This window comes from Danio rerio, chromosome 1 (assembly GCF_052040795.2).
Source record: "Danio rerio strain M-AB ecotype USA chromosome 1, GRCz13ab, whole genome shotgun sequence".
NCBI lineage: Eukaryota > Metazoa > Chordata > Actinopteri > Cypriniformes > Danionidae > Danio > Danio rerio.
The window spans coordinates 61,365,747-61,384,478 of NC_141021.1; the positions used below are offsets into that span (position 1 = coordinate 61,365,747).

Genomic DNA, 18,732 nt, shown 5'->3' on the forward strand with positions numbered 1-18,732 from the left:
TAAATATAAAACACACACATGATCGAGATGTAAAGTCGTGTTGATCACAATACAGATTAGCAGTAGAGCATTTTAAAAGTTTGCAGTGAGAGTTTAACCTCACGATTCTGACTTTCTCCAAACAGCATTGATGTTTTATATCAGGATTGATGCTTCTACTGTAGAATTCTGTGTGTTTAATGCCAAAAATGCCCAGATGAGTGTGTTCTGGTGTGTGTGTGATACGAGTGTGCACTGATGATGTCCTCAGCTCTTCACCAGTGTGTTGTCGTTTATTTCTCTTCATGATCTAATGATCTGTCGTCTCTTCTGCAGGTCGGCTTATTTCCAGCTAATTATGTAGAGGAGGAGCATTCAGATTACTGCTGACCAATCAACAGCATCACTCACCACACACACACACACACACAGCTGCAGGAGTCAGTAATTCAGTGGATGTAATGAAGTTTATTCTGATTTAAAAATAAAAAGCTCTTCTTGAACACACAGAGAGAGAGACTGGACTATATATAAATATGAGTTTATTTGCAAATCATATCAAAACAAGTCAACTGAACACACTTTCAGACTGTGTGTGTGTGTGTGTGTGTGTGTGTGTGTGTGTGTGTGTGTGTTCGTTCTACTGGTAATACAGCTCGAGGTTCATGCCGTCGTGGATTTCATCTGTTGTTCAGAGTCAAGGATATTAATGATAACTGTACATCAGTAAACACAGACGGTTCACACACACACACACACACACACACACACACACACACACTATGTACTTTTCTGCATGTACATGAGCAGCGACAGCTCTTCCTAAAGCACCTGTAGATTATCAGCGGACAGCAGGTTATACTCAGTGGTGTGTAAGGATACAGTCGCCCAGAGACACGTGGTCCTTGAAGATGGTGTACCTACACACACACACACACACAGATGATTATTATAGGATGTATTCTCATATTCATTAGTGCTCTCATGTGTTCAGTCATGTGTGTATTGTTAGTCTTGAGTGTGTGTTGTGATGAGGTGTGTGTGTGTGTGTGTGTGTGTTCTCACCATTTCTTCAGCACGATCTTCTCCCACCGTGTCCCAGTCTGGGCCGCGATCAGCTTCTTCAGATCCCCGATAGTGTCCTCCTGACTGACACACACTCCGTCAGGAATAACAACACACACCTCAACATCACAACACACACACTTCAAAATAACACACAAACACACACCTGGGGCCTGTTTCAGTAAGGAGGTTCAAACAACTCAGAGTTTAAACGTGAACTCTGAGTTGATTTACCGAGAGATTAAAAACTCAGAGTTTTCGGTTTCAGAACAGCTGATCTGAGTTGGGTCAATCAACTTCGAGTAGACCAACTTAGAGTTAAGCGCGCACACCGTGACTTTAAAAAGGCATTATCAATGGAGCGCAGACATTACGAGTGACTATGGCAATATCTTATAAAAGAGATCACCATTTCTTTCCCCAGCTGAACTTGATGTTCTCATGCAAAGTTATAGCAAATATGAGCGTATATATTTGAAAAGAAGCAACCATTAGTGAAGAAGAGACAGATAGCGTGGAAAACATCTGCTCAAGTTAATGCCTAATTTCACTTTTTAAGTATTTAAATATTTAAGTATAATAAAATAAGTAATGTAATTTGTGACGTTTATATTTTTTTCTAAACTTTTTTATACATTTATTAGTTTTAAATGATTTAACAGTGCACTTGTGTGTCTGCCTTTTTTATTGATCAAGTGATAGAGGTTAATACAACATTTAGAAGGTAAGCAGTACTAAAAATAATTTTTAGAAAGAATAATAATCCCCTTAATCTAGTTAAAGTGCATGTCGAACGTGAATTTAATTTAATTATTTATTAAAAAAAGATAAGCCATTCTCGTACAGTTCTTCTGTTTGTGACTAAAATGTAGGCAATAGCTATGTTTCCATCCAAATATGTTAAATAAATGTATGTGCAAAACTGGAATATTGCATAAAAGATGCGAATAAAATTCCATCCAACGAGTCAAAGAGAAAAAATCATCACTTCCTGATTAAACTGGCACCAAATATCGACAGTAAAAACAGAATTTACTGTGGTAGAAGAAGCTGCGTCAATTAATTCTTTATTTAGCCTAATTAATGTACTTGCGCCTCGATGTCAAAAGCAATGACTGTAAAAGGTCAAAAGACAATGTTGAAACACAATGAACACGTGGGGGCGTCTAAAGCCATGCGACGCGGAGACTCACGCACCAGACGTTCGGAGGTAATAAATAATACACTATTACTGAAACAGTTAAGGCATTTTAGAATGACTAAAACAATATTTAAGACGTGTTACAGTGTGCTCAGCCTGCTGGTTTGTTCATTTACACACATTTTCATTATCATATGATCATGATCTTTTTTTTTTATGTACATACTGTAATTTGTTCAGTAAAAGTGTTTCCATCGTAGTTTATGCGCACATTTTCTATCGAATAAAAGTTTATCCTACTCAGTTATGCGCGTTTTTTATGCATATTTTAAAAAGTTATGTGCATCATGACGTTTCTATCAATCGTTTTTATGCACGTATCCAAAATGAGCATTAAAAAAGGTGGGTGGAAACGTAAGGCTCAGGTGAGAAATACCGCTTCATCTTAAAAAAAAGGGGAGGAGACCGACAGAAACTCAGAGTTTAGAGAATAAAACCTGCTTCTGACCAGGTTAGATTCACAGAGTAAGTTACCACAGTAACTGACTCTGAGTTAAAGTTACCTCTCTTTTAGAAACAGGCTTGACTTACCCTGCTTTCTCAAGTTTAACAAACCTGCCATTTTGAAACGGAAAACCCAGAGTTTCTCTCATTTCAGGGTTAAAATACTCTGAGTTTTCTGTTAACCTCCTTTCTGAAACAGGCCCCTGCAGGACTAACAACACACACCTTATCACAACACACACACAAACACACACACACACACACACACACACAGCTGCAGGACTAACAACACACACACGCACAAACACCTGCAGGACTAACATCACACATCTTATCACAACACACACACACACACACACCGTCAGGATTAATATACACCATCACGAATAACAAAACATACCTTGACATCATAACACACACACTGTCAGGACTATAACAACACACACTTCAACATCACAATACACACCTACACACACACAACATCAGGACTAACAACACACACTTCAACATCACAATACACACCTACACACACACAACATCAGGACTAACACACACCTCATCACATTCACAACGCACACCGACTAACACCACACACTTCAACATCACAGTACACACCTACACACACACAACATCAGGACTAACACACACCTCATCACAACACACACCATCAGGAATAACAAAACACACCGTCAGGACTAATAAACACCTTAACATCCCCCAACACACACACACAAATAAGACTAATAACACAAAACATACACACAAACCTCAACAACACACTGCACAAATAAGACAAACACAACAACTACACATACCAATTAGCAACAACACACACCTTAATAACACGAACACACCACACACACACACACACACACACACACATTTCAACAACACCAAAGAACACACAATTTAACGACACCATATGACACAAAAACACACTTCAACACTACACACACACACACACACACACACACACACACACGCTAGAGATGCTGCGTTTTCAAAGGATACTTGCATTTGACTCGAACCTTCTTCCCCAGACGGTCATTACACACCACCTCGATCATCTCTGAAACACACACACACACACACACACACACACACACACACACAGATCATCATCATGTGAGCTCTATTCAGTGTTCGTATTAGTGATCGTGTAAATATCATCATCATCCTCTTCATCATGACAGCAGTTAGCTCAGTCTGATGCTCGCGTTGACGCTCCGCGGCGCTGCGGTTACAGGACTGCAGCATCTGTGCCGTTAAACGCGGCGAGTTTCCTCTAAGACCCTAACCCCCTCCGCTCTCAGATGTGTTAGGGTGTAAATACTCGATGAGCAGACTGAACTCTGGCGCTCGTGTTTACCTGATTCTGCTGCTGTTTGCTTCAGGATAGAATCAGTCGCGTTTCTCTCTTTCAAGCGTGTGCCGTAAAGCAGTGCCGTGAAAAACATCCGCTCACATTTGACCAATCAGATGCGCGAAAGTTTGACTGACAGTGAATGTCACCAATAGTCTATCAGAAAGCGAGAAGAAGGCGGGGCCGCTATGGCAATAGTCAGAAATCGTTTTAAGAGTCGTGAGTGTCTTTTTTAAAAATTGTGGAAACGCTGTCATTTAATAATCTAATATATAAACGTTTATGTGTGTTTTGTGTGCTAAAAATACCGAGTGACTTGCATATTATTAGCAAAATACTAAATTATAGATTATATGAGCATAATTATTGTCAGGCATATTTAGATTAAGAATCCTGTTACGGCTGTATTCAGGGATCAACCCAAAATCCTCTGTTAAATATCAATAAAAATATTGTAAAATACGATCGTGTGTTGTTTAATATTATGTAATCAGTCAAGACAAAAATAAGTGATTTGATTTTAAGATACACATATATCTGTTGAATTACACACACAAAGTTGCTTTTGTGATTTCTACTACATAAATATGTTATTCAAATACTTTTAAATCAATAAAAATGTGCGGTTTACAACAACTTTAATTTATTCCAATCACTAAATCAATCGTCTCTGCAGGAAATATTGGCGTTATCAGATCAGTAGGCGTGGTCAAAACTGTGGGGCGTGTTTTACTGTGTTACCTGATTAGCTCACGATATTAGTACCAGTTCTCTATGTCAACGTGATTTGTGAATCTTGAGTTAGAAACGCCCACCAGTTTGAAAACACCCACACCGGTCAGAAACGCCCACTGCAGCGCTAAAGTCTAGATGGGATACAGCTGCGGATTTTTTGTAACTCTGTAAAATAATAATTCATATTTTTCTGTTGATTTTACGTTTGGAGTAGGAGAAGTAGTTTTTAATGAATAATACTCTGTATAATTACTGTTTTTACATTACTGTGAGGGTTGTGTTTAGGTTTGGGGTAGGGATAGACTGTAATAAAATACTATTTGATTGGTGATTTGATAAATAATAATATGGAGGACGAAACCTGCAAAAACAATAAATAAATAAATCCGCACATATATGAATTAATTGGTAAGTAAATCCATAAATTTATGCATAAATAAAATAATAAATAAATATGCAAATAAATAAATGTATATACAAATCCACAAATTCCTGCATTCATAATTTTAAATAAATAATACTGCAGGCAGGTAAATAATTTAATAGATTACACAAATGTTGGGGAATAAGAAAATGCTAAACTGAAAGTTTATTTCCTCATTTCAAACATTAATTCCTTGAATGTAGTTCCCGATTTACTTTTCCTCAGGTCAACATAGCATTGTCTTATTCTCACCACCTTCATGTAATTTATTCATTTGTTTACCTGCCTGCACTTTTAATTATTTATATATTTATTTGGGCATTTATATTGTTTCATATACATTTATTTATTTATTTGCATATTTGTTATTTTATGTATGCACAAATTTATGGATTTATTTACTTATTTAATTGCGTATTTATTTATTGTTTTTGCAGGTTTCGTCTTCCATATAATTATTATAGAAGTTAATAAAAATAAGATGAATACATAACATAAATATTTCTCGTTAACGTCCGGCCGCAGCTGTATCCCTTTTAGCTTGTGCGGGGTTTGCAGCGCTCTCTGCCGGTCAGTCCACTTACTGCAGCCGCGGAGCATCAGATCAGCGCCGCCAAACCGAACCGAGCCGTCCTGCAATCATGTCCGATGACGAGAAGCTGCCGTCCGGCTGGGAAAAGCGAATGAGCCGCAGTTCGGGTGAGTCCAAGAGGCCTGAAGACGCGTTTAAACCCGGAACAGAGAGTGTGTGTCTGTGTTTGTGTTTGGTCGCGTGCATGAGGAGGCGCGTGCTAAACGGCTAACAGCAACCGACACCGAACCGCCAAAAACAACCGAGCCGATCTGAAGCCCGCTGAGAGCCGCTGATCCTCACACACACACACACGAGTAGAAGAGTCCAACATCACACAAAACATCCTTACACACACATATAACCTGATCAAACATGTTATTTCTGAACGCCGTATTAACGTGAAGACCCGCTCCGGTGTCGAGGGCCAGAACACCGGCCATAAACACAGACATAACGGGTAAAATGTCGCTCGACACCTTCGCCATTGAATATTGCTGAATCGTCCCATTCTATGTGTTTTATTAGATTATACACACTTCTTGTTTGTGATCTGTTTACTGATATTGATATGTAATGTGTAATAGTCATCAAGATCAGCTCATCACATGGGTTAAAATGCTAATAATAATAATAATGATAATTTAGATTTATTGAAGATTACTTCACATACACGCCCACTTAAACAAACAGACAAGCATATGAATGTGGGACTGAAGTGTTTCCCAGTCCTTCTTGCAGCACATCACTCATTACAGCATAGACAACAACACAACCGCAGTACTTATACTACAGCATATTAATGTGGCTAATCTAAAGCTAAAGTTGTATTTACTCAGCAGTACTTTGTTTATTTGATCAAAATATATGAAAATTATAATGGGAAATCAGGTTAGGGTAATTAGACAAGTTATTGTATAACGATGGTTTGTTCTGGAGACTATCGAAAACAAATATAGCTTAAAGGGACTGATAATATTGTCTTTAAAGTGGTGTTTAAAAATTACAAGCTGCTTTTATTCTAGCCGAAATAAAACAAATAAGACTTTCTCCAAAAGAAAAAATATTATCAGACATACTATGAACATTTCCTCAATCTGTTCAACATCATTCAGGAAATATTTAAATAAATAAGAAAATAAATTTAAAGGGGCTAATAATTCTGACTTCACTGTATATCTACTCGAAGAGACAGAAAACATTACTTTAAAAACTGTATTGTAAATAAATCTTATAAACAGTTTAATATTACTGTTATTATATCACAATAAAATTAGTGAAATGAATCTAAAAACTGATGATAAATTGTCAGTAGTGTGTGTGTGTGTGTGTGTGTGTGTGTGTGAATGAGTTTGTATGGATGCTTCCCGGTCATGGGTTGCAGCTGAAAGGGCAAGGCATGGTAACCATGTTCAAGCCTAGGTATATCACAGTTTGGAAAAGTCAAGGTTTTAAAATCACCAAAATTTTCTGTAATACTGTTTCTAGGGTGTGTGTAAGACTTTTTATTTACTTGTTTTGTTAGTTTTTAGGACAGCAGTATCTCCAGCAGAAAAATATCTGAAGATGCTGTTTTAACTTGTAAAGAAATCAGTGTTTCTGAAACTAATGAAGACAGCAGAAGTTAATTATTCATTTGAGTTATATAGCCTGACATGTTCACTGCTGCAAAATACTATAAATCTTAAAAAAAATAGAATATTTTGTTTTCAAAGGGGAATAAAATTGTTGTTTTTACCCAGAAATTTCAAAATAATATATTTTACAGCAGTAATCACAATACTGAGAAACTCTGATATATTTATCCAAGCTTATGCCAGAATCTGATACCGGCCCAGGCCTAGAAAGGACATCCGCTGTGTAAAACATATGCTGTGTAAGTTGGCAGTTCATTCAGCTGTGGCGACCCCAGATTAACAAAGGGACTAAGCTGAAAAGAAAACAAATGAATTAAAAAACTGAATAAATATAAATGTACAGAAGTAAATACATAGACTAGACCGGGCTATACATCTGCAGATTTCTGCGAGCGCAGATTCTGTGTGGGCCTAATTATTGCTTTGTTTTAATTAGAGCAACATTATTGTGTTTATATGGAATACTCATTTTATAACAGCAGTGAGACCTGTGAAGATGTGCTTTACAGTGAACTTATTACAGTCAATGGGCTTTTAAGAAAGATGCGTCGCTGCTAACAGTGAACATTATCTGATACATACTCACTGTAAACTGCAGGCTGAATGCTTTATTATTGCTGTGACATGAAGCTGAATATTCACCATCATACTCCAGTCATCAGGTTAACACGCTCCTTTAGAAATTATTTTATTATGATGATTAGATGATGAAGAAAGAATGATGGTTATCATCAGTATTTAATAACAGTTATTGTGTTATTAGGATTATTAGTGTTGGGAACAGTTGCTTTACATTATAACAGTGTTTTTCAGTGATGTGCAGCTGTTGTGTTTTCTGCTGGTTCACTCTCTCTCAAATTCAGTCTGCTTTATTGGCATGAAATGTTGTTACAGCGCTGCCAAAGCATTTTAGATATGTGTAGAATACGTAAAATACTAACATTATGAAAATGATAAAATATACAGTAAATAAAAGAAAAATGAGAGAAAATATGAATAAAAACAGATAATACCTCTTTAATTTTTCGGTAACACTTTACAATAAGGTTAATTAGTTAATGCATTTACTAACTTGAACTAATCGTGAACAACACATGTACAGCATTTATTAATCATAATTGAACATTTACTAATGCATTATTAACATCCAAGTCCATGCTTGTTAACATTAGTTAATGCACCATGAGTTAACATGAACTAACAATGAACTACTGTATTTTCATTAACTAACATTAACAGACATGAACAAATAGAGTAGTAGATGTATTGTTTATTGTTTGTTCATGTTAGTAAATGCATTAATTAACATTAACTAATGAACCTTATTGTAAAGTGTGACCAATTTTTCATTTATTTTCTTTTCATCTTAGTCCCTTTATTCATTAGGGGTCGCCACAGTGCAATGAACCGCCAACTTATCCAGCATGTGTTTTTACGCATTACCGTTTTGAAAGTAGACATGACCAGGTTGTACATACGTGATGTAGAATCAGACACTCAAGACCTACACATGCATACTTATTGAAAGGGGACAAAAAACGATTTGTGACTTGTGTACGAATATTTCGATGACAAAACATATTTTAATAGAAAGTGTATTTTCAAATGATATTGGAGAACGTTTTTATTTGCTTCTCAGGGCGTGTGTATTACTTCAATCACATCACCAATGCGAGTCAGTGGGAGCGGCCGAGCGGTTCTGGAGCTGACGGAGCTGGAGATGTGGAGAAGGTGCGCTGCTCTCACCTGCTGGTCAAACACAGCCAATCCCGCAGACCCTCGTCCTGGAGAGAGGAGAACATCACACGCAGCAAAGACGAGGCGCTGCAGCTCATCCAGAGTGAGCAGTGTGTGTGTGTGTGTGTGTGTGTGTGTGTGTGTGTGTGTGTGTGTGTGTGTGTGTGTGTGTGTGAGAGAGAGAGTGCTTGTACATGTGTGTCTACATTTGTGTTTGTGTATGTATTTGTTTATCTGAGTGTTTGTACTGTGTGTGTGACCACAGATACATGCACATATGAACTAATGAACTAACGTGTGTGTGTGTGTGTGTGTGTGTGTGTGTGTGTGTGTGTGTGTGTGTGTGTGTGTGTGTGTGTGTGTGTGTGTGTGTGTGTGTGTGTAGAGTACATTGAACAGATTAAGTCTGGTGAGGAGGAGTTTGAGAGTTTGGCGTCTCAGTTCAGCGACTGCAGCTCAGCGAGGAATGGTGGAGATCTGGGTCTGTTCGGCAGGGGTGAGAACACACACACACACACACACACACACTTAATCGACCCGCATACACACCAAAGAGACCTAACAATATTGACATTATAAAGAATACATGTATAATTATTCCAGCCATACTATAATGAATAAGAGTTTGTATGTCCATCTATCTATCTATCTATCTATCTATCTATCTATCTATCTATCTATCTATCTATCTATCTATCTGTCTATCTGTCTATCTATCTATCTGTCTATCTGTCTATCTATCTATCTGTCTATCTGTCTATCTATCCGTCCGTCTATCCGTCCGTCTATCTATCTATCCATCTGTCTGTCTGTCTGTCTGTCTATCTATCTGTCTGTCTGTCTGTCCGTCCGTCCGTCTATCCATCTATCTGTCTATCTATCTGTCTGTCTATCCGTCCGTCTATCCATCCTTCTGTCTGTCTGTCTATCTATCTGTCCGTCCGTCCGTCTATCTGTCTATCTATCCGTCCGTCTATCCATCCATCTGTCTGTCTGTCTGTCTATCTATCTGTCCGTCCGTCCGTCTATCTGTCTATCTATCCGTCCGTCTATCCATCCATCTGTCTGTCTGTCTGTCTATCTATCTGTCCGTCCGTCTATCTGTCTATCTATCTGTCTATCTATCCGTCCGTCTATCCGTCCGTCTATCCATCCATCTGTCTGTCTGTCTGTCTGTCTATCTGTCTGTCTGTCTGTCTGTCTGTCTGTCTATCTATCTGTCTGTCTATCTATCCATCTGTCTGTCTGTCCATCTATCTATCTGTCTATCTATCTATCTATCTATCTATCTATCTATCTATCTATCTATCTATCTATCTATCTATCTATCTATCTATCTATCTATCTATCTATCTATCTATCTATCTGTCTGTCTGTCTGTCTGTCTGTCTATCTATCCATCTATCTGTCTATCTATCTGTCCATCCGTCCGTCTGTCTGTCTGTCTGTCTGTCTGTCTGTCTGTCTGTCTATCTATCTATCTATCTATATCTGTCTATCTATATCTGTCTCTTTGTCTGTCTGTCATTCTAATGTCAGATTTTTCCAATATCTTTAATACCTAAATTATACAATATCATAATACTTTTCCATATATTTATAATCCGTGATCTGAGATTTTTGTCGCTCAGCCCTAATGCATAAGCGTACTCAAGTATATCTCTGTGTTTCAGGTCAAATGCAGAAGCCTTTTGAAGACGCCTCATTTGCACTGAAGGTTGGAGACATGAGCGGTCCTGTGTTCACCGATTCAGGAGTTCACATCATCTTGAGAACCGGATAACCAGCCTGAATCCCTCTCCATCACGCCCTCATCCCAGATAACACACACACACACACACACACACACACACATGCATTACACACACTACCACAGAATTCCTGATCTTAATCTGTGTCCCTCAACATCCTCTCTGGGCTTGTCAAAGCTGCACGTGACCTCCATCCAGTGTTTCTGCAATCATACACGTTACAGATCCCCCTAGACAGGCTGCAGATCCTTCATTTACTCAGCATTCCTTAATCTGGCACGGCTAAACGCTCGCATGATCACGGCTGTTGTGATGGACAGTGGGTGACTGTAAACATGACCAATAAAATCGACCATCCCACTAAAGAACACGCTCCTGTTTTATCTCAAAGCATGCGGAGTAGCTCTGGTCTCCCTGGTTGACTGCTTGTGGAAGTGTGTTAGGTGGAATGTGTGGACATTGTCTAGAAGGAAGAGCTTGGTTTTGCATAAATGAAAAATTAGAAGTGCATTGATTTGCAAAACATTAATGCTGGATTCTGATTGGCTAATGGTCACTGTAAGGTGTTTGGTTATTGTTAGATAAGGGCACAGCTAAAGCAGTGCCGGCAGGTTTAGAGCAGCTCCATATCACTCCGCTGAATGATGAGAGTTATTTCATAACTACAACTAGGGTCAACCAATTTGGCATTGTAAGATGTCTAATGTAAAACATTACGATGGACGATTGCTGTGCAGGTAAACCTCACTCCTCTTACCTCTACATAGATACACTAGATATCGCATAGGGACCCTGAGCATGCGTCTATAGCGCCGCCACATTGGTACAGGGCTCCCAGGACAAATGTCATTCAAGCGCACTAGTCAAGACAGTGTTATTACGTGAAGATGCGGGACTTTAGCGCTGTCTACGGGAGCAAACAAAGAAAACAAAGCACAAAGGCAGAACATTTCATAGGTAATATTAAGTTTTTTTTTTCAGTTTTTGTATGTTCTGAACTTTTGTGCTAATCAGGTAACGTTATTGATGATAACAGTCACTTACTGCATTCACCATACGGCAAAGCAGCTCCAACTCGCACTAAACACTCGGCTTATGCTAGTTTTGTTGAATAAAATCAGCAAACAATGCAAAAGAAATATGACAACGAGATGCTGCGCTGCCAGAAACATGTATTATTGTCGGCTAACGTTAGTGAAAGAGTCATTCGGGGGATTCATTCACAAACGAATCGCTCCCTCCGTCAGTATGAGCAGTGAAAGCAGGAGAGGAGCTGTGTTCAGGACATGATTAGATCAGATTTAACAGGGAGGGTGAATAGTACATTTCTGTACACACAAACACAAGCTTTTTGTCAGGAATGCCCGTGCGGTCACTGATCCATCAATGTAGAAAAGTGATGTGAAACTATAATTTTCGTAATTAGAAAAAAAAATTACACACTAACATCCAGGAAAACTCCCGATTACATATATATGTGTATATGTGTATATCTCTGGCTTTGCATGGCCACAGTCCTCCACTGTACCTTGGTCCCGCATTCATTTCAAAGGAGTGCTACCCTGTAGCAAGATGGCGGCATTATTGATGCATTCCGTCCAATAGACAACAATAGGCCAGGCGACATCTAATGTATATATCTATGTTACCTCTAATGGTGCTCAGGGTCTTTAGCCTACTTAGTATAGCAACCGACTCCCATGCGGAAGGTTGCTGGTTTGATACCAGCTCAGAGCAGGTTGGGTGGTGTAGGACTAGCGGAGTTACACGATGGCATCGTCGTCATGAGTAGCGGTGAATTAATTATTTATAAATAATTAATTCATAATGAATTAATTATTTGTGGTCTACCGTTTTAAATAGCTGACCTGCATAGTATTTGTTTTACCCATAACCAAATCATAAGTTACACACAAATTAATTACTGTCAATGACTTTTCCTGCCGGACTCTGGTATGAATAGGCGGAGTGATCTGTGTCCTTATAATGGCGTCCACAAACTTGGTTGGTTAAAAGGTGCATAACCAACAGCAACCAACCAACAGTGTCTGAGTGTTCACTAAGTGTGGGTATTTCTAAACTAATAAATAAAAGAGTTGTAACGTAACAAAGCCTCATTTTCAGAAGTCATGTGACTCACAGTTTGATTTTGGGAAGGTGTGCTTATGAAAATGCTCATCAATAGGGTTTCGCCATCTTCGTTAATTGACACCAGTCTCTGAAAGTTTTTGTGTGATCATTTCTTCTGCCTAAGTGTGTGTGTTACAGCCTGTATAACCATGCGTAAAATATTGTGAAACTCAGCACTCGATTATTTCAGCCTGCTGATTCCAGTGGAACAATCACGGTGAGTCGCAGAAGTAAAGCTTTCTGTTTGCTGGAGGTTGCAGGACAATATTTGTAGTCAGTCATACAATTTGAGGAAGTGTAATCAGAGTACTTTTGGATTACATTTAGATTACTTTCCTGCTAACTTTTTTGTTTGACGTCACATATTAAAGCAAGATATTGTGCTATTTTGACAGATGCAAAGATAAAATATATGAATTGTGTAAATCAAGAGCTTCAACAGCTTCTGCTTAAAGTGCAATGATGCACGCTCACTGTAATATACCTGTGAGTGACACTGATTAACACTACACCGCAAACATTTACTTCAGATTAGTTGCATTTAGAAAACAGCAACATTACAAAAGAACAATCTCCCTGCAATATCACTGAGATTACACGCTTCATCTGAGTGCACATGACAGAATCAGCATCATATAACATCTCTACACACAACCAAGAAGAATAACAAACATATATACAAGTGGCAGGTTCATTATAAACAAACTAGGAGAATCAGTGAATTAACCACCTTCCATTGTGTAAATATTATGTGATTGTGTCAAATGTAGCCTGCTTTAAAGAGGAGTTTAATTACTACTACTTGATTTTTGTAATCCAGATTACCCACAGATCTGTGCTCATGTGATGCTCTGTGTGGGATTGGGTGTGATGGTTGTTATCTGTGCGTCTATTTCCGATGCTCAGTCTGACCTCTATGGTAAACTCAGTGTTAACCTCTTGTCTGAAGTGGACTATAAACACTGAGAGCTGATCAATGCATTAGTGAGAAATCGTTACGCTCTCTGCATTCGGGTGTTTTGGTAGAAACAGCAGAATTTCTGATCTTTCGCAATCTGGGTGATTCCTAAACGTGCAAAACAAGATTGGATTGCACCAAATGGACTTTGAATCTGATGTGGAGTATTTACCACAGCGTTCGTCTGATCCACGACTGCAGAAAACACACGGTGAGTTGCTGGTTTCATCTCCAGCGTTTACATTAGTCTTTCTGGGTGTTACACTGAAGAACTAATGCAAAGAGACGGTTTAATTGAAGATTTATTTCATCAGGAGCTGTTATCTTCTGTGATCTGAGGAGGAGAGATGGAGAAGACGGCAGTAAGTTTCCCTCATATTGTTTGTTTTTTAGAGATTTAATTGCATTTCTCATTTTCAGTTTTATTTAATCAAACTTTTTTTCCCCCAGATCATCTTGTCAGCTTTTCTCCCAGTTATATTGTGCTGTGATTGCAGTCATAGTGTAGACAAACCGTTCGACTGTTCTGACATCTACAAATCAGGAGAAAATCTGAGTGGGATTTACTCCATCTATCCAGCCGGAGACTTTCCAGTCTGGGTGTACTGTCAGATGGTCTCAGAAGGGAAAGATGAAGACAAAGGAGGATGGACGGTACGAGTGTGACTTTAGATTATCAAACGCTCAGGACTGAAAATATACTAGAGTACAATCAGTTGCCAGAATATTTGGTGCATGTAGAGGAAGAGTATGAGTTCTATACTATGCAAAGTACACTGCAAATGAGTTCTTATGAGCCTTTGTCTTGTTTGTAGTCCACATATTTAAAAATACTTAAATGAAGAAGCGTGTTTTGACAAGATATAAATATTGTCTTGATTTAAGAAATAATGAGTCAAAATTAAGCAAGTTTTTTTTAATATAATAAGCAAAATAATCTGACTGAAGTAATCTAAATAATGTAAAAAAAAAAAAAAAGATGATTCTGCTTCCCCCATTTTCAGATTATTTGGCTTATTTTAATGAAAAGCGCACAGAATTATGATATATTTCTTAAATCAAGACAAGATTTTTTGCATGTCTAGGAAATGCTTCTTGATTTAAGAGTTATTTAGATATTTGATTATAAACAAGACTAAAACTCTAGGTAAGAACTCATTTGCAGTGCACTTTGAGTAGTTTAGAACAGATACTTTTACTCGCACTAAACTTGCAGCATACAAGTAAAAAAACCTTTCTAAAAGCAGTGCCAGTAAGTTAAAAAACAAAATTGTGCAACATTTCAATTGTGCAAAACATGTGCAACAAAAATATGTGCAGCATTTCTTTTATTTGCTGTGAAACTCAAATTTACACATCTTAATTTTTTAACCTTGAGAGGCTTTGATATCTCATTTTATATAAAGGAAACACTGAGAGATACAAAGAGAATCTGGAGTTTACTCTTAAAGCCTGCTGGATCATATTTGCAAGTCAAAACAATTGGTTGAAAATAAATGCTAAATCGTCCATGTTGTTTGACGGCTAAAAGGTGAACTTTGCCCTGGATAATGCAATGAGTGTCCAGCAGGTGGCGCCATAGCCCAAACTCCTGCAGCACTGACGGAATACATTTAATTCATGTGAGAAAACAAGATTCTGTAATGCATTTAGTGATCAGTCAAGGTCATTTGCTGATTAACAGTCCCTCACTTGCTGAGTGTAATGATTTTTTGTCTTGGACACTTTTAATTAGGAATGTCCCAATCAGGATTTTTGCCCTCGAGTCTGAGTCATTTGATTTTGAGTATCTACCAATACTGAAACCCCATCCGATACTTCTATAACACATAAAAAAAAGAATAAAGAGCAAAGAAACAGATCCGGGATGTTCCTTATTTTTTATTTAATTGACCATATTTTAAGGTTTGTTTAACAACAAACAGCACTTCTGTGAGGGAGCTTGACCAATCAAGTTATAAATAACATCAATTCTTCACTTCTGGACTTTAGTGCAAAGGTAAATTTATAAAAAAAAAATCTAATATAAAAACAATAAGCACCTCAGCTTAAAATACCCAGCAGGTCAAGTTTACATATCTCAGTTTGCTAAGGCAATGTTGACTTTATAGTAACTCCAGACCGCAGAATAACTCACACTTTCCTCTTCAAGCTGCTTCCATGTTCTACTTTGCCGGCATTTACCCAACAGCATCTCTGCAACAAAGTGATGTCATGTCGCATGTGTTGCTGTATCTGTGTGAAGTCAAGAAAGAGTTATGTATATATATATATATATATACAGTTGAAGTCATTTCCCCAATGATGTTGGACAGATTAAGGAAATGTTCACAGTGTGTCTGATAATATTTGTTCATCTGGAGAAAGTCTGATTTGTTTTATTTCGGCTAGAATAAAAGCAGTTTTCAATTGTTTAAACACCGTTTTAAGCTCAATATTATTCGCCCCTTTTATTTCGCTGTATTGTTTCCAATAGTCTCCAGAACAAACCATCGTTATACAATGACTTGCCTAATTACCCTAACTTTACCCTAATTACCCTAGTGAAGCCTTTACATGTCACTTTAAGCTGTATAGAAGTGTCTTGAAGAATATCTAGTCTAATATTATTTACTGTCATCATGACAAAGAGAAAATAAATCAGTTATTAGAGATGAGTTATTAACACTATTATGATTAGAGATGTGTTGAGGAAATCTGCTCTCCGTCCGATTCCGATCCAGTCTGAAACTGCGTGATCTGGATATCCCCACTTTTAATGTTTCACACTGCACCTGTTCTAATTTGATCTGATTTATAATGTCTATATATAAAGACGTAGTGAGTGCAGGTTGAAGGAAAATAGCTCAGTAATAGTACTGATGCTGCACCTTTAATGTTCTCAAGTAAAAGTACACATTTTTAAACTACTTAGTAAAGTGTAAACACATTATATATAAACCCATCACAGGTGATTCAGAGGAGGATGGACGGCAGTGTGAATTTCTATCAGCCGTGGAGAGACTACAAGAGAGGATTCGGGAAAGTGGAGGGAGAATACTGGCTGGGTGAGATCTGACATCCGTCTGTGAGTGTTCATGTCTAGTGATTGGTTCAATATTCTTCATGCATGTGTGTGTGTGTGTGTGTGTGTGTGTGTGAACAGGGTTGGAGAACCTCTACCAGCTGACACGCCACAAGAAGTTCATGCTGAGAGTGGATCTGGAGGACTTTGAAGGAAGGAGAGGTTTCGCTCAGTACTCGTCCTTCTCTGTGGGTTGTGAATGTGAAGGCTATAAACTGCAGGTGTCTGGATTCACTGATGGAGGAGCAGGTACAACACCTTCATTAACACTCATGATAACTCATTCCTGTGGAGATGTTGTCCTCAGTGATCTTATCGTGTTCTTTCAGGTGATTGTTTATCTGGCCATAATGATCTGAAGTTCTCCACCTTTGACAAAGACCAGGACACTCATGAAAAGAGCTGCGCCAAAGAGTATCTCGGGGGATTTTGGTATGGATCCTGTCATAATACAAACCCCAACGGTGTGTATTTATGGGGAGAAGATGCCACTCATTACGCCATTGGTGTCTGCTGGTCAACCTGGAAGAATTATGCAGTCAGTATGAAAACCTTCAGCATGAAGATCAAACGCGTGTCTTAGAAAAATACTGTGCATCTAAAGGAGAACGTCAGACTTTTCACCTCGGTTCGGAATATTTTAAGTTATGTGTGATGATGATGATGATGATGATGATGATGCAGTTGGTGTCCTGCATCAGAACTTTTCTTTGATTACAGTGTTTCCTCACACAGTGAATGCAGACACTGAGATTTACAGGATTCTGTCCTGACGTCTGTAAAAATGTTCAGCTTCAGTTCAGTCATGTTGTGCCTACAATGAAAACACAATACTGTGTCTGTGCTACAAACGCAGATATTTGAAGACTGTAAGCTGGTGAAGTGTGCTGTGGTTTCCACAAGGAGGCGCCACACACACGGTGTCCTGGTGTTCAATGTGTGTTCTGTAGACAGCGGAGAAGCCAAAGCTGAGAGACAGTTTGCTACTTGGGACTTTTCTAGAGCCTTTGTGTGGGATGCTTTTGAGCCTCCCTGTCATTTGTCATCGCTTACATAAACTATTCATAATAAATAAATAATAGATTTTTCATAGTGTACTATAAAGACAAGTCGAGCTCTCTTGTCATTCACTATGTGTGGACATACAGTGCAATGAAATACATGTCTCGCAGGACCATGGTGCAACATAATTAAACATAATCATAAATATATGCACGTATCATGTCTGAGACCCCCAATAAACTGCTTGTGAAAGGATTGAATTGACTTTATCTTCATGAGGTTCCTTGAACAGCAGTGAGAGTGTAAAACAATCAGAATCCAGTGCATTAAATGAGCATAAGTGTTCAGTCAGTTGATCAAGCTTAAAACGAGATGGAAAGATGTTAAACTGTGTCTTGAGGAGCTGCGAGCGAACACTAAAAACTCTGAAAATACTGTGGTAAAGTAAATGATCATATTGAAGACAACTGGTGCAGCACTATGCAACTTAATGCAGTGATTCTTGTCTGGCTTGAGATCTACTTTATACTGTGACTTAACCAGGACTCGAAGATCTTAAATACGGCGAGTTTACAATGTCAAGACAGTACACCAGAAGCATCAGCGGGGTCTTAGCGCAAATTAAAAGTCTGTGTGCATATAACTCATTGCTGTTTGTGTTTGTGCCACTC

General features: G+C 38.3%; 4 protein-coding genes across 9 annotated transcripts in view; 3 read left to right on the forward strand and 1 right to left on the reverse strand.

Moving 5' to 3' along the window:
• The window catches only part of vav1 (vav guanine nucleotide exchange factor 1), a 29,746-nt gene extending 29,260 nt beyond the window's left edge, over positions 1 to 486 (forward strand). For all 5 annotated transcript variants that reach the window (XR_015477096.1, XR_015477095.1, XM_087237921.1 and 2 more), the window contains one exon: positions 316 to 486. Coding sequence is in view for 3 of the 5 variants with exons in the window: in XM_087237921.1 (XP_087094047.1) it covers positions 316 to 369 (54 nt within the window). In the remaining 2 variants the exon portion in view is untranslated. The remainder of the gene's footprint in view (positions 1 to 315) is intronic.
• Positions 487 to 504: 18 nt separating this feature from the next.
• ubl5 (ubiquitin like protein 5) lies at positions 505 to 4,132 on the reverse strand. The gene is given in 5 exon segments (NM_201141.1): positions 505 to 663; positions 862 to 899; positions 1,045 to 1,128; positions 3,701 to 3,758; positions 4,059 to 4,132. Coding segments are annotated over 4 exon segments (222 nt in total). The 5' UTR covers positions 3,757 to 3,758; positions 4,059 to 4,132; the 3' UTR covers positions 505 to 619.
• Positions 4,133 to 5,811: 1,679 nt separating this feature from the next.
• On the forward strand, positions 5,812 to 11,272 carry pin1 (peptidylprolyl cis/trans isomerase, NIMA-interacting 1). Its single transcript, NM_200748.1, is given in 4 exon segments — positions 5,812 to 5,910; positions 9,059 to 9,259; positions 9,542 to 9,652; positions 10,830 to 11,272. Coding segments are annotated over 4 exon segments (480 nt in total). The 5' UTR covers positions 5,812 to 5,852; the 3' UTR covers positions 10,940 to 11,272.
• A 1,127-nt stretch (positions 11,273 to 12,399) lies between these two features.
• Positions 12,400 to 18,316, forward strand: mfap4.5 (microfibril associated protein 4, tandem duplicate 5). Of its 2 annotated transcripts, NM_001328078.1 has the most exon segments (6): positions 14,182 to 14,206; positions 14,310 to 14,357; positions 14,446 to 14,649; positions 16,946 to 17,042; positions 17,141 to 17,308; positions 17,389 to 18,314. In NM_001328078.1, coding segments are annotated over 5 exon segments (738 nt in total). In that variant the 5' UTR covers positions 14,182 to 14,206; positions 14,310 to 14,342; the 3' UTR covers positions 17,643 to 18,314.
• The last annotated feature ends 416 nt before the right edge of the window (positions 18,317 to 18,732 follow it).